The sequence below is a fragment of the Oryctolagus cuniculus genome, chromosome 7 (assembly GCF_051225735.1).
Source record: "Oryctolagus cuniculus isolate XC-2025 breed Fujian yellow rabbit chromosome 7, ASM5122573v1, whole genome shotgun sequence".
NCBI classification, from domain to species: domain Eukaryota; kingdom Metazoa; phylum Chordata; class Mammalia; order Lagomorpha; family Leporidae; genus Oryctolagus; species Oryctolagus cuniculus.
Genome location: NC_142873.1, coordinates 47,337,625 through 47,352,672, shown reverse-complemented (window position 1 = coordinate 47,352,672; position 15,048 = coordinate 47,337,625). Strand labels below are relative to the sequence as shown.

General features: G+C 49.8%; 1 protein-coding gene across 9 annotated transcripts in view; it reads right to left on the bottom strand.

Moving 5' to 3' along the window:
• The window catches only part of PI4KB (phosphatidylinositol 4-kinase beta), a 32,308-nt gene extending 17,512 nt beyond the window's left edge, over positions 1 to 14,796 (bottom strand). The window contains exons 1-3 of one of the 9 annotated variants that reach the window (XM_008264040.5): positions 14,393 to 14,796; positions 5,417 to 6,353; positions 599 to 643 (exon numbers count right to left, since the gene is read on the bottom strand). In XM_008264040.5, coding sequence (XP_008262262.3) covers positions 599 to 643; positions 5,417 to 6,325 — 954 coding nt within the window. In that variant the 5' untranslated portion in view covers positions 6,326 to 6,353; positions 14,393 to 14,796. 9 annotated transcript variants of the gene reach the window in all.
• Positions 14,797 to 15,048: the final 252 nt, after the last annotated feature.

The following is a 15,048-nucleotide window of genomic DNA, read 5'->3' as shown; positions in this document are numbered from 1 at the left end:
ACCCTGGGGGACCACAGGGTCAGGGGTTAGTCCAGAGGGAACAAGAAAGGAGAATGGGGATTAAGGGACATCCTGGGCAGGGAGCTGGGGAAAAAGCGAGAACTCAGACCTGGAAGAAACGCGGTTGAAGTTAAAAAAGACATCAGTTGTGGGAAGGTAACACTTTCCTTAAGGCTTTCGGACTCAGCTCACCCAGCACAGGGCCTAGCATCTCGAAGTCTCTGAGTGAATGTTTGATGGTCTGATAGCATGAGCCATGGGGAAAGGATTCTGGGTGGCAGAAACAGGACCCTGGGGGCTTCTGCCATGCAGTTTTGGACTATAATCCAGGAGTAGATTCTACCTCTTTCCCAGCTGTTTGCTCCCGAGACCAGAAGCTGGGGGCAGCGTGGCACTGCAGCCCGGCTGTCTCAACCTGGGTACAGGGCGTGGGCAGCAAAGGTCAGGGTGATGCCTGGGAGGAAGAAGCTGATCTCCCTGGAAGAAAAGGGGCCTTTTAACTCTAACCTTGGCCTGGGGGCTCAGAAGGCCTGGGGACGGAGAGGAAATGCGGCCATGGGGGGAGCCTGCCACCCAGCCCCAGCCTGGCCCCACTTACGGAACTGAATGAATTATCAATACTCTCGGTGCTGGAGGAGAGCGCCTGGGAAAGGGCCGGAGGACGAGGGGGAGAGGAGGGGGCAGGGAGGAAGGGGGAGAGAGACAAAGGCAGAGAATTTAGCTCCAACGTGGATCATAACTGCTTCTCTTTGTAGCTCTACCTTCTGGTGTTAATGAAAGAAAGTCAATCCAGAAATGCCAACTTGTCCAGATTCTTGACACTTGTTGGGGAGGTAGGAGGGCCAGCTCAGGCTTCGAGGTTCAGAAGGATTTCAGGGACAAGGCAGCCTTTGCTTTTCATTTTATTCCATTCTACTCTCTCCTAAATGAATTTTCATTCTAGGACAAAAGCCTAAAGCTAGGACCCTAGGGTGGTAACTCTACACTGCCAAGTGTCCCTGCTATTTCCCTTCATCTACCTACTTGCGTGTTCCCCGTGAAACCCTTCTCCGGGGGGAGCACCACAGAGGGACTGGATTAATAAGCAGCATGGCCCCCATACTGGCACCCTCATGTTCCTCCAGCTTCTTGGAACCTCAGGGAGGAAGAAGAGCTAAACTTCCAGTGCCAAGTATATTCAGCCTCATTATCCTGACCTTGAACCTGCATGACGGAGTCTATGAACTTGAAACCTCTGGGCTGGGGTGCTGGTGGGAGTCAAGAGTACACTGATGATTTCACTCTGAGCAAACTTCCTTAGGCTTCTTATCAGGCTATTTCATATGACACTCAATGTATTACAATTTTTTGACATCAGCTGGGAAGTTAGGTTTTGGCTAAATTCCACGGACAAAGCTGACAAGCAGGGTAGCAGCTGTCCTACCCCTAGCCCACGGGATTTATCTAAACATCACCCTATTCCTTACTGGTGTCCCTCAGCAAGAGGGAAAAGAGGTGGTACTCAAACTCTCATTCAGCAGCTCTGCAGCAGAGCTCATGCCCAGGGCTCCTCCTGGGCTCTGTCCAAGGGTAGCGGGCAGCCCGCGTGCACACATCTGCAGGAGGGGAAGGGCCTGGACTCGAGGCAAAGTCCCGAGAGCTCCTGGGCGGGGGAGGGCAGTGGTCACCGAGCTGCTTCTGCGGAATCAGCACTGCAGGCATCTGCTTCACTCGGTGCCACAATTTAAGTTCTAGCCTAGCTTCAGGTCCTAGCGTCAGGTCTTTGCTCGAAGAACCTAGGGAGAAGGCACCCTGAAGAAGAAGCCACCCTGGGAAACATTCTCCTACAAGAACAACTCTTCCACTTCAGAGAGAAGTAGGAAGGAAAGCGAAGACAGCAAGCCCACAAATTAGTGGCTCAATTTCTACACATGAGCTGGTTAAGGAAGTGACAGCCGGCAGGATACTGGATCCATGAGCAACACTCCAGCTGCTTCTCTCACAGACAGGTCCTGTTGGACGCATTTACAGCCTTGGGGGAAGGGAGGTGTATCATGACCTGCTCCTCTCCTCCTACTCCCTGGGCTTGACTCACTCACACTGAGTCAGCTCCAGGGAGTAAAGCTGAGGCCAAAAAGCTGACATCACACAGTATCAGGCCGCAAAGCCCACTGGGGATTCCAGGGTGACATACAGCAGATTTCTCTGCACAAAGGTTGTAGTTCTGAAAAGACAAAGCTGATCTTCTAGGAGTGTCATTACAAGGGGCGGGAGTGGTATATAAATCACTCCCTGCTCCCTCACCCTCACCCTCTGCCAAAATATGTACCATTTGGTCACAAGTGGAAGAGAAACCATACTGACAAAAACTGCTTTAAAGGGGGTTGGCTGTGGAGTGGGGAGGAATGGTGGCAGATGGGAGAAATCAGTATCAGACCCCTCTATTGTGGGGGAAGAGTGCAAAGGATTCCTCCTGAAAAGGAAACGGAACCGGAACCTTCGTGAGGTTTGGGCAGACAAACTTTGTAGGGAGACCCCAGGCAAGAGGAGAGCAACACAAATAGCCCCTGGGCCTCTTCTGGAGCTCCTCTATGGGTGGCAGGAGCAGAGAATTAAGCTCAGAACCTAAAAGGAAAGGAAGAGATTGGGAGCAGAGCGTCCAGGCCCACCCAGACATTCTCATATAGTGCCTCTGCTGGGCCCCAGGAACCTGTGTGCATTGCTTTAATAATGCTCGTACTTCTGCTCACGGGCGCGAAACAACTTTTCAGGAGAGTCACAAGCTGAACGGCTCCCTAGACACTGGGGTTTCCGTGTCTTTCAGTTCCTAGAGGGAAAGACGGCATTTTGTCTTCATTCCTCCACTGCCTCTCCAATAGGGCTTTGCACATTGTGCAAGATCAGTATTTGTCGAGTGAATGAAGGCTGCAGGATAAGGGAAAGTGAGTGAGGACAAGAAGGAAAACCAAGTGTCTTGGTATTTGGGACACAGGCTTTCCTAGATGTACCCTCAAAACGCCAAAGGGGATGTGAGAGACCCTTGGGCTGCAGACTCCAATGCTTAGAAATCTAGTGCTGTGCATATATGTATTTATGTTTCTCTCTTTCTCTCTGTTTCCTGAGAAGCCAGAGTGGGTTCAGGTATCTCATTTTGGGAGCATCAGATAACCTAGGAATGCCTGAGGCCATGGTATCTTCTTCCTTTCCAGGATCTAGTGACTCAAGATAAGGAGTTCAGCTGGATAGAACCTCCCCTAGAGGGCTTTGAGCACTTACAGAATACAGTGTCCTCCAAAATCTCATGTGGGAGCAGAAGTCAGATGCACGGAAGAGGGGCCAGGGACCAATACAGAGTAAGAAAAGCCCCGAGGCCTCAGCTTTTCTGGTCCTAGGATGAGGACCACAAAATGCACAGGGAAAAGCCAAGCCTGATAAGAGGCACCAAGGAATTCACTTCTAGCTGTGCACACTCATACTGCTATAGGCTTGCCCCAAGATGAGGTAGCTCTCAAACCTTTCTTATCTCAGATCCAGCAGAATCTGGATCATTCTTCCTCTGCAACAACCTCCCTTCATGACCCTGGGCTCTGCTGCCAAGTTCAAAAAGAAAATGGGGGCTGGCACTGTGGCTTAGTGGGTAAAGCTGTAGCCTACAGTGCTGGCAACCTATATGGGTGCCAGTTTGAGACCCAGCTGCTCCACTTCTGATCCAGCTCTCTGCTATGGCCTGGGAAAGAAGCAGAAGATGACCCAAGCCCTTGGGCCCCTGGCTTCGAATTGGCACAGCTCCAGCCATTGTGGCCATCTGGGGAGTGAACCAACGGATGGAAGACCTCTCTCTCTCTCTCTGCCTCTCTGTGGCTCTGCCTTTCAAATAAATAAATAAACATTAAACAAACAAACAAACAAACAAAAAACAAAAAGAAAATGAAAATGGTCTGTCCCAGTTCTGAGAAAAGCTTGGGCTTTTCCAGAGGACGGATGTGGAAGCTTAGATGGCCACGGCTGGGCTGTTCTTCCCCAGTGACTTCTGCCGGCTGGGGACCCAGGGAAGCAGATGCCTCAGCACCACCCAGGCAGGAATGATTTCCAGCACCGGCTGTGGGTCTGGGCCCTGGGCTCAAACTCACCACTAGCTGAGAGCCACGGGCAAATCACCTGGCCTCTCTAAGCCTCCTTTTCCTCACTGATAAAATAATACCTGTCTCTTATGTTTGTTGTGAGGATTAAATGTAAAGTACTTGGTACAATGCCTGGCACATAATAAGTGCTCAATAACATGTTGGTGCCTTTAGCTTTCTCATTATTAAGTTATCAGAATGAAGTACAAAGATTCCAGAGAGGGCAGGCTCTGTAGTCTCCCCTTGTCACTCTGATCTCTCTCTCCTTAAAAGATGTACCATTGTATCAAAACAGTGGGTGGGCTATGTGCCCTACAAAGGCAGATGCCAGCACCATGGCTATACACATTCTCTAGCAGTGCAAATTCCTTTTTTTCCTCCCTTTTTTTTTTCGTAGGCTGGGCTGGCAGCCAGGATGGGAGGCTGGCCAATGGTGAGTCAGAGGGAAGGACTGGGGCACTATTGTCTGGATGGGACACCAGGTCACCGAACTTGGTTGTCCACTAGGCAGCTTTCCCTGCTGTCTGTCCAGATGTGGAATGGAAGGTGGGTATAACCTAGTGATATGGTCATCTCCCCCACGCTTTGTGTTCCACATGGGCTATTCTCAACCACTGTTGTAGCTTTCTCTTCTTCCCAGTTTTCAGGTCCTTGATCTACTCTAGGCACTAGATTTCACTATACACCAAGATGGCTTCTCTCTGTCCTTTGTGTGTCTCCCACATGAACTGGAAAGATTACCAGCAAGGCACATCTCCCCGCAAAGGCAAAGCAGGCAGGAGGGCGTTCTGAAGATACCTCTTACCCTGTTTAAGCAAAAGGCAGGATCTTCAGGGAGTGGGGGAGAGGGATTATGAAGAGGAGTGGCCAGGAGGACGAAGCTGATATTCTATTTAACGTCTTGTTCCCCCAGCACACACGAGACCATAGCCCCTTTTCCTTCCCCCACGGCTGCTGCTCTGAGAGAATCTGGCAGCTATCCCAGGTCTCAAGCCAAGGTTCTCAGTAAGTGGTTAATGGAACGGCAGTGCAGTTTAACAAAAACAACTTTGGACACAGGGGTATCAGCCTTGCCATTGGCTATATGACCCACGGCAAGTCACTTTATCTCTTTGGGTCTCTGAGTCCTTCCTCCGTAAAATGACGCAGTTGGAATACGTGGATTCTACAGGTGTTTTTCCATTCTTACATTCCGTGCCTTTATCAGTGAAATGAGACAGAGGGAGGTACAGAAAGGACACAGTAACCCTATGTATGACATCCTGGCTCCATGCAGCCCTTGCCGCCTTCCTCTCTGGCCCTCCCCAGGTTTTTACCTCATCCTCATTCTCCACTTTAGGATTGCTGGCTGTTCGCTTCAGGTTGTTGCTGAGACTTATGCTGGCGGTGGCATCTGACTTAGAGCGCTGGTGAGTCCTTTTGGAGGGAGACAGTCCTGTGTCAGGGGCTGGGCTCAAGGAGGGCAGCTCCCTCTTTCGGTGAGCTGGCTTCAGCTCATCTGAGAGGATCAGCTTCCGTAGCTTGGTCCCACGGGAGTGTCGTTGAGTGGAAATGTGCATGTCTGAAGAGTAGGCCCCAAGCAACAGGGCACACTGCAGGGAAAAGTTAATGCTCTGCCGGCATCGGTGGACTATGTAGGGCTTAATGGCATCACCCACGTCCTCATCCATGTGGATGTACATGTTAAGCAACTGGGGCAGATAGAAGTCCACATCCTCATTGCGAAAGCAGAAGAGCCGGTTGCCGATGTAGGCTTGCACTCCAGGCTCCTTGGAGTTATACAGGTATGAAATGGCCATGGAGATGTCAAACAGTTTTGACTCAAACAGCCTCAGCAGCCAAGACTGTTTGGCTGAGTTGTTCTGCCGCCGCCTTCTTGCTCCTTTGGCTGTGCCCGAGGCCACAGTGGCCCCCATCTCATCTTCCTCCTCCCTGATCTGAGCAGGTGGATCATCTAGGCAACGGATCTCACTGTCCACACCATCCCCATTGACCAACTCCAGTGGGGTGCCTCTGCCAGAGATGGCCACGCCTCCATGCAAAAGCTTGACTTTCTCCAGCACCTCCTGGCAGGCCTTCTGGGCCACCTCAGGGTCAATCACTGATAGTTCCCCGACCCCCTCCGTGATGACGCTTAGCAAGGAGCCCCCGTTACTTCCTGGCGGGCCAGGAGTAGGCTCAGAAGTCGGCTTCAGGGGGGCAGGCTCCACTACCGTGTCTCCCATGGCCACAGCCAGACTTCAAGCTTCCAAGCTACAGGAGGAAGGAAGGAGAAGGAGATACATACACACACTGGTTAGTGGTGCCATCCTCAAGTCTTCCCTTCGCCATGAAACCTTCCCAGGCACTTCCTCTTTTTGTCTTCCTGGACTCCTTTCAAAATCAGGTGAAAAATCTCCTCCCAGGATGCTTTCCCTCACTACTTCCACTTGTGATCACTGCATTACTCTTCATTCCTTCTGCACTTACTCAGCGTCGCCTCTGTTCCTAGCCTGTATTTGCCAAATGTTACTTTATGTGTGTTATATTTATATAGATTTATAAATTCTTCAGCTAGACGGGGGAGCAATCTGGGTCTCATTCCTTTGTCCCTAACTATTCAAATATTTTTCTATCCCCTTGTTCTTCCTGTGCCTCCATTTAAATGCCTGCCATAAACTTTTCTTTCCCCTTTAAACTGTTATTTCCTTATCCATATAACACTCCACACGTAGGTCCTACACACCTCACCTTTATAGAGTATTAAGTTTTGATGCATTTTTCTAGTTACAGATACTTTTTTACCTTCTCTTTTAGACTCAAAGCTCCCAGGACATAAGGGCTTCATTCAGAGGAAGTCAGCTTTGAGACAATTGTCATCAACCCTGCTGAAGCTGTGTCACTTCTCTGCTTCTCTGACTTCATGATAGCATATGAAGTACAGAGGAAAGAGCCCTGCACTTCGAGGCAAATAGCCTTGGGTTCAAAATCCTCACTCTGCTTTTATGAGATGTACAAACCTATGCAAGCCACGTTATCTTCTGGGTTTCAGTCTCCTCAACTATAAACTTGGGGTAGAGGGACCTTACATCTCATTGCTGCTGTGTGGAATATATAACTTCACTTGTGAGAAAGGATTTAGTGGAATCCCCGGCACACAGCAGTACTCAATAAATGCTAGTTAATTTGTAATCACCTGAAAGGCTAGTAAACAGTGTTTGTGTACACTTGTGTGAACATGCACACACATATTTATACAGGAAGTGAATTTGTGTTACCTTCATTTGAGAATCTCCTGGACACTTATGACAGTGCTCTCACCCTAACACTACTTTCCCCACTATCTCTCTCTCTCTCTCACTCACACACACACACACACACACACACAACTAGAGGGGCTCTGAGAAGGCAAAAGGAATCAGATTGAGATTCATGGTCTAGAACTTCTAAAGAACAGGGAGGAGTGGGAATTACACAACTAAGAACCCCTCTCTGGGGACACTCTTGGAAGGAGACTCAATGAGAACACTGCTGACAAAAGCCGCTGCCCTCTAAGAGTGATACTTCAGAGCCTTACCAAATCCAGACTGGGAGAATCAGCAAAAAACAGGAAGAAATTCCACGAGACCAACCTGACTCTAGAATCCGGCTATAGCCAACAACAGACTCAGAGGCGTCTCCACCAAAAAAGCAAACAGGTTGAGTCTAGGACACACTCAAGAGCTGGAATGCAGGTAATTTCCAAACATGAGTGACATCCTTTGGCCCTGGTGACCCTGGATACATATATTTTGGGTAAGTGGAAGAAAGAGGCTCAACATACACAGTCTCTCTTGTCACTCTGGGAAGCCCGTTTTCTACTGCTACCCTCCTGGGCCTCTTTCTGCATCTCTGAAATAAAATGGTAAGTGTCAAGGTTGCTTTCATTTGCCTCATATCATATGGTCCAGTTCCCTGCCTCCCTACAGTCACAACTAAAGTTTTGCAGGAAGACGGAAAGGAAACCTTTCAGTTCTCAGAGATCATTTTTAGAAAAGAAAAAGACTACTTTTGTTTATCTTTCTTCCATCTCTGTCAAGCAAGAAATTCATGTCTGAATTTAATGTCCCTGATCCAGTCTGAGCTGGGTACCAGCAAGAAGGTGGCAACGCTTTCACCATTGCGCTCTTCCAAAATTAGGCAGCGCCTCCTGAGCAGTAAAGCCAGCATGGTTGCCTATATGTCTTGATTCACAACTATGGCTTGCCCAGGAATAAGGAAGAAACTGTAGTCATTCCCTGCCATACCTTATAGCGAGCTCTCAACAGAGGGTCACTGTAATTCAGTTGGGACCGCTACCTTTTAGATTAGGTTGCACATCAGCCTCAAGAATCCAATACGAGCAATTCTTTTTCTCAGTCTCTCTACACTTGGTACATCCTTCCCTTTGTCTGTACTCCAGAGATTTCCAAGTCACCAAAAGCTCCTAAAAGCCCACTTCTCAAAGCTTTTAAACAGAATGAAGTGCGGACATTCTCCCACGTACATCTTGAACCTGACTAGGAAATTCAGTAGAGTCCTGCCCCAGTGAATTACAACTGGGGTTGTTACTGGTACACCAGGAGTGGAGGCGAGGAAACCATCGTCTCATTTATCCCACAGGCAAAAGAAGGAAAACTATCAAGGCTCAGCTAAGAATCCCATATCACAGTATTCAGAGGGCTTCCCCAACAAACAGACTCCCTCATCTGGCAGTCTTTACTCCCCAGGAAACCAGATGTCTAGAGTTGCAGGAAAACCAGGCACCCTTTCCAAATAAAATAAGAATAAAAATAAGTAGATCTGCCACTAGAAACCAACAAACTGAACCTGGGCCCCGCTCCTGTCGCTCAGGGACTTCCTCCATCCAAAGCAAGCAATGGGGAGAAGAAGGAGATGTGGGAAGCATAGGCTAGACTGTTTTAGCAATTTAGACAGTAAGATACAGGAAAGGGATTCTCCAAAACTTAATCCCAGAATGGTCCTCCACATCAATTCATTTTCAAATGCAAAGAAAATAGACCTTTGATAGCCAGGGTTCTAAAGAAAGTCAAAGAACTAGAGAGCCAAAGAGAAGGCAAACGTTCTGTACTGACCACCCTTTCCCAGGTAAGTCAGAGACTAAGAAAAAGGTGAGAGAAGAAATTCCAAGCCTTTACTATCAAATGATTCCTATGGCCCTCCAGGACATTCAGACAACTCCGGCTCCACACTGGGATCCCAAACTCTGCTTCTAGATAGACTGGGAGGGAAATGGAAGAGGCCTCCCCTGCCCCAGCCTAGCAGCTGGCTCCTAGGAAAAGAGGACTGAGAATAGAGGGAGTGATGACCAGGATCTGGGTGAAGTGGGGAATGAGCCTGAGTGTCTGAGGTTGTAACAGGTTGGGGTGGGGCAGAGCAATGGCTGGGAAGTTCAGAGAGGGCGGGCACACACACACACACACACACACACACACAGTATTCTGTGTGACTGAGCAGTTAGGTGCTTGTCTGAAGAGCAATCTGCAGGGAGGGGATGCTACCACTTAGCCTGGCTTCCCACGTCTCAGCACCCAAAGGTTCTCGGTGAACAACTTTCCATCGATGTCCATTTAAAGACTTCCTAGGCTGATCTCTCCTAGGACAAGATGGTAAAGGATCCCAAATCAATCCCCTCACCCAGTTAGTCACCATTCCCTTCTTCAAATCATTTTCCATGGCCAAATGAATATGATTGGTTCAGGGCAATCTTGATTTTTTTTTTTTTTTTTTTGACAGGCAGAGTGGACAGTGAGAGAGAGAGACAGAGAGAAAGGTCTTCCTTTGCCGTTGGTTCACCCTCCAATGGCCGCCGCTGCAGCCGGCGCACCGCGCTGATCCGATGGCAGGAGCCAGGATCCAGGTGCTTTTCCTGGTCTCCCATGGGGTGCAGGGCCCAAGCACCTGGGCCATCCTCCACTGCACTCCCTGGCCATAGCAGAGAGCTGGCCTGGAAGAGGGGCAACCGGGACAGAATCCGGCGCCCTGACCAGGACTAGAACCCGGTGTGCCGGCGCCGCAAGGTGGAGGATTAGCCTATTGAGCCACGGCGCCGGCCCGCAATCTTGATGTTTTTACATGTTCCTGTATTCTCACAGAATGGCCTTTAAGATATCATCTGATAAAGCGTTCTGCCTCCAAGCAGGCAGACAAGTTCAATTTTCTCCTCCTTTTAACGAACCCTTTGAGACAGATCATGAGAGGTGAGGAAAAAAAGGGGAGGGGGCCAAAATCGTCATTCTATAAGGGAGTATTTAGAGGAGACTGTCTAAAGTTAATGGAAAAGAGAGGTTCAAATATATTATTTAAAGTTACACAGATAACAAGCAGAAAAATTAAAAATGGTATAACTACATAAATAAGAGGTATAAATCCCTTAAAGCTATACATCCTCTTTTGTAACAAATAATAATTCAAGAAAGAGAAGGGTGGTGTGGCACAGGGGGTTACGCTGCCACTTGTGATGTGGGCATCCTGTACCTGAGTGCTGGTTTGGGTGCTAGCTACTCTGATTCCAACCCAGCTTCCTGCGAGTGCACCAAGGAAGGCAAAAGATGATGGTCCAAACACTTGGCCCCTGACACCACGTGGGAGACCAGGATAGAGCCCCTAGCTCTTAGCTTCAGCCTGACCCAGTACGGACTTGTGGGCATTTGCGGAGCGAAACAGGGATTAGGGCCCTAGCCTGAAGTGCAGGCATCCCTTATGGGCGCCGGTTTGAGTCCTGGATGCTCCTCTTCCAATCCAGCTCTCTGCTATGGCCTGGGAAAGCAGTGGAAGATGGCCCAAGTCCTTGGGCCCCTGCAACCATGTGGGAGACTCAGAAGAAGCTCCTGGCTCCTGGCTTCAGATCGGTACAGCTCCAGCTGTTGTGGCCAATTGGGGAGTGAACCAGCAGATGGAAGACCTCTCTCTATGTCTCTACCTCTCTCTGTAACTCTTTCAAATAAATAAAATAAACCTTTAAAAAAAGATACATCTTTCTCTTTCTCCCTCTCTGCTTTTCAAATAACAATATAATCTTTAAAAAATTAATAGAGGCACAGACATTTTATCTAAAGCTATTTCCTCAGAGTTAACTTCTTCAATGATCTCAGAACACAAGAGGTTAACTCTGAGGGAGTATGAATAGGAAGGAATAGGAAGGGACTATTGGTTTTCATCATAAACTTTTTCAGTAGCATTGAAATTATTTTTAAGTATTGTGTACTTATTTAATAATATTAATTTTTTATTTGAGAGGTAGAGAGTCAGAGAGAATGTGTGCAAGCTCCCTCCTTCCCTCCCCAAATCCCACAATGGGAGGGGTTGGGCTGGGGCCAAAGCCAGGAATCGGGAACTCAATCCAGGTCTCCCATGTGGGTGTAAGAATCCAATCACTTGAGCTATCTTTTCACTTCTTCCAAGGGTCCAAATTAGCAGGAATCTGGAGTTGGGCCAGGTGTGGGACTCAAGTACTTCTATGTGGGATGTGGGCATTTCAACCAGTAAGCTAAGAGCGCTCCCTGAATAGCAATTTTTAAACAGGGGACGCTTCTCATAACGGACTGCATATCACCCCCAGGTACTGCTTCTGCTGCTGAGGTCCTCATTTTTTAAGGTCTAACTCAATTTTCTTTTTCTTGAGAGAGAGACAGAGAGGGAGAGAGTGAAAGAAAAAGAGGGAGAGAAAGATCTTCCACCTGCTCGTTCATTTCCCAGATGGCTGCAACAGCCAGTTCTGGGCCAGGCTGGAGCCAGACCAGGAACTCCATCCTGGTCTCTCACATGAGTGGCAGGGGCTCAGATACTTGGACCATCATCTGCTGCTGCCTCCCAGCTGCAGTAGCAAGGAGCTGGATTGCAAGTAGTAGCTGGGACTTGAACTGGCACTCTGATATGGGATGCTGGTGTTAAGGCCTTAAGTAACAATGCCAGCCTCCCAAACTTTTCTTTAAGGAGGTCTCAATCTATCCCTTCCCTTTGACCTCAATAGTAAAGGTCATTCCTGAGTACTTGCAGAAGCTCAGGGCCGAGCAGTCAGGCTGGCTCACATATCACAAGGCCCAAGAGAGAGTTGGCATCAGGGGAGAGGGCATTCCCAAGCTACCAGGGGGCGGGCAGGAAGAACAGTGGTCTCATGGTAGTTAAGTCAATATTGAATCAAGCTGAGGACTCTATGCATAGGGCCATAAAGCTGGTATAAGCAGATTCCAGCCTGACAGCCCAAGCCAGCTCTGGGAGCCCCTGAAGAGACAGACAGATAGCAAAGAAAGGAACCTGTATGTTCACCTCTCTCTGCGCTGTTCCTCCCTGCTGCAAATCCCAAATATACCTGGACTAGGCCCTCTCTTGTCCCATGCCAATTACTGAAAGGTTCCTCCCAAACTTCTACCCCAAATCAGTCTGCTGCTTTGCTTGGTGTTCAGCAAACATGTTCTCATGCAGTGTGGACCCAGGGAAACTAGGAGAAATATGATTTCTGGTTGGGGGTGCTTACAAGGAGCGAGCTTCTCCTAAAAAGGGAGATTATGAAACTGCATTCTGACTAATGATGAGGGAGACAGAGGACTAGCAGGACAGGATGGCATAACTACTTCCAAACAGGCCTGCAGGTAGAGAACGAATGGAACTTCCGAAGAAAGAGACGTGGTATACAAGGCAGCAACTGGTTTCCCAAGTTGCAGCTCACTCCAGATTCCCTCTGCAGCCATCTTCCTTATAGGACTTTCCCACAAACCCACTTTCCACTCAATCTGGTCATGGATCAGGCATGGGAGGAACAGCAGGGGTGGTCAGCAACTTGACCACCCAGGAAAATGAGCAAGGCAGATGGAGGAGGCAGGGCTCCACCTTGCCTCGCAAAGTGACAGACCCACAGCTCAAACCACACAGATCCAACAGAAAGGTCAAGGTGAAGAAAAACTCCTAGGACAACTCCATCACTAAGAATAAAGACCTATTGGTCCAGGAACCGGAATGTTTTGTAAACAATTAAATCAAGTCTAATTTTACCCCCAACCCACGTCCTGCTATTAGCCTATAAACTGCACTGATGCCTTCCGAGTGGGCCATTTTCCTAACAAGACCCCTCCAGAGGTCTGCTGAGGCAGTCACATGCCGGAGCCAAGTCCGATGCTGAACGAACGAGCTCTTTCCATTGTCTCATGCTCCTTTCCCCAGTTACCTCCCAAACCCACCATGGGCCTGAGCTCTTATGAAATCAACCAAAACTATGCCAGCAAACCACAGACAGTAAATTGATTCCTCTTGGATCAAAAAGACACTCTTCTCTGTGAGCCCCAAAGTCAATAAGCCCAACAAAATTTCCCCCGACCTCATTCAGTTTCCATGCGGGCCTGTTCATCCCTCCCAGTCGCTGCCCCTGAGTAATCTGATAGGGCCTTCTTCACAACTTCCTCCGACTTCTAGAAACACCCTCCTGTCCAGAAAAGCCCGAGACAGCTGACACTCCCCTTCCTACCAACGCATTTTCTTAGCTCAAGGTTTAGCTGATCCTGAAATAAGTGCTGTGTGGAGACGATGTGACCGAAACCCCAAAAAAGAACCACAGGGAAAACAACCAAGTGTCACAGGATCGGTAAAATCCTTGCAACTCGAGGGAAGTGTCAAAGTTGGAAATCCTGAATGGGAGCGAGCACTGTCAGATCTCCTCTCTCCTAAAAGGACCAACTTCCAGGGGGTTGGGGGCGAGGAGGGGGAAGCGGAGCCCCCAAGGGATGAAGGCCTGCGATCCCTCCAGACAGAGGAAGCCAGGAGCTGGGGGGTGGGGGTGGCGGTGAGGTAATGGAATCAGAAGCAGAGGAAGACAGGGATCCAATCCTTATCTCAGGGAAACGGGAATCCAGCCGTGAGCTTGCACGGGCCTCAGAGATGAGAGGCCAAACACGAAAAGGGGTAAAGGCGGAGTCTACGGGAAGGTTTGGGGCACAGCACAGCCAAGGAGCGACAGTCAAGGATGGACGTTATGGGAGACGTCTAATGTGGAAAAGATTCCTGAGTTAAAATGAAATAATTTGGGATGAAGGCAACAGGGGTAAGAGCGAGGGAGGGGGGAATCCCCGAGGCAGAGGGAGGAGCTAAACTCAAGAGGAAGCCAAAAAACAGAGGAGGACCCCAGGCCCGAGGGCAAGGGTGGAGAAGGAACTCGGGGTGCAGTTGCCACCAGGAGGGCAGTTTTGTGATCGAACCCAGGCTGAGGGAGGCTGTGCGGGACGTGGTTGGAGAGGGACCCTCCCAACAGGGCAAAGGTGACTCATGGGGGAGGGGTCACTCACCTCCGGGGGACCCCCGCGGAGGGGGTGCGGGCGGTCGGGGTCGGACTGCCGACACCGCCGCCTCAGCAGCAGCGGCCGCTCCCGGGTTCCATTGGCCGCCTGCGCTTCCCTGACAGCGGCCGCGGCGGCTGCACCAGGCCCCGGCTGCGGGGCTGCCCGCGGCGCCGCCTGAGGGGGCCTTCACGCGGCCTCAAGTTAGACCGTGCCACACACCTCCTCGTCCTCCCTCCGCACAACCAAGACCCACCCCCCCAAAAAAAAAAAGAAATTCCCAAGCAGGTCTTGACGTAAGAGTCTTCTCCCGAGTCCAAGCCCTTCTTCCTGGGATTTGCGGTCCTGCTCAGGACCCTACGGCTTCATAGTAATCTAAGGACTCCAGTGAGCTGCCCGAGACATGCCTGTTCAGAAATAGAAAAGGGGGCGTGGAAGAGCTATTTGGAAGCTAGGGAGGGAGGAGCGGGCGGAGGGAGGGGCTTACGGGTGGGAGGCGGAGCCAGCCTCTGGGAGGCGGGTCTAAGCGAGAAGGTCCTGCGAGACTAAGGAAGCCGAGAGGGAAGGAAATAAAATCTGCAGGATCAGTGGCAGAGTGGGCATTGGGCGTGGGTGGCCTGTCAGGAGAACTGCTGACACATTGCGTACTTCGATAAGTACAGTAT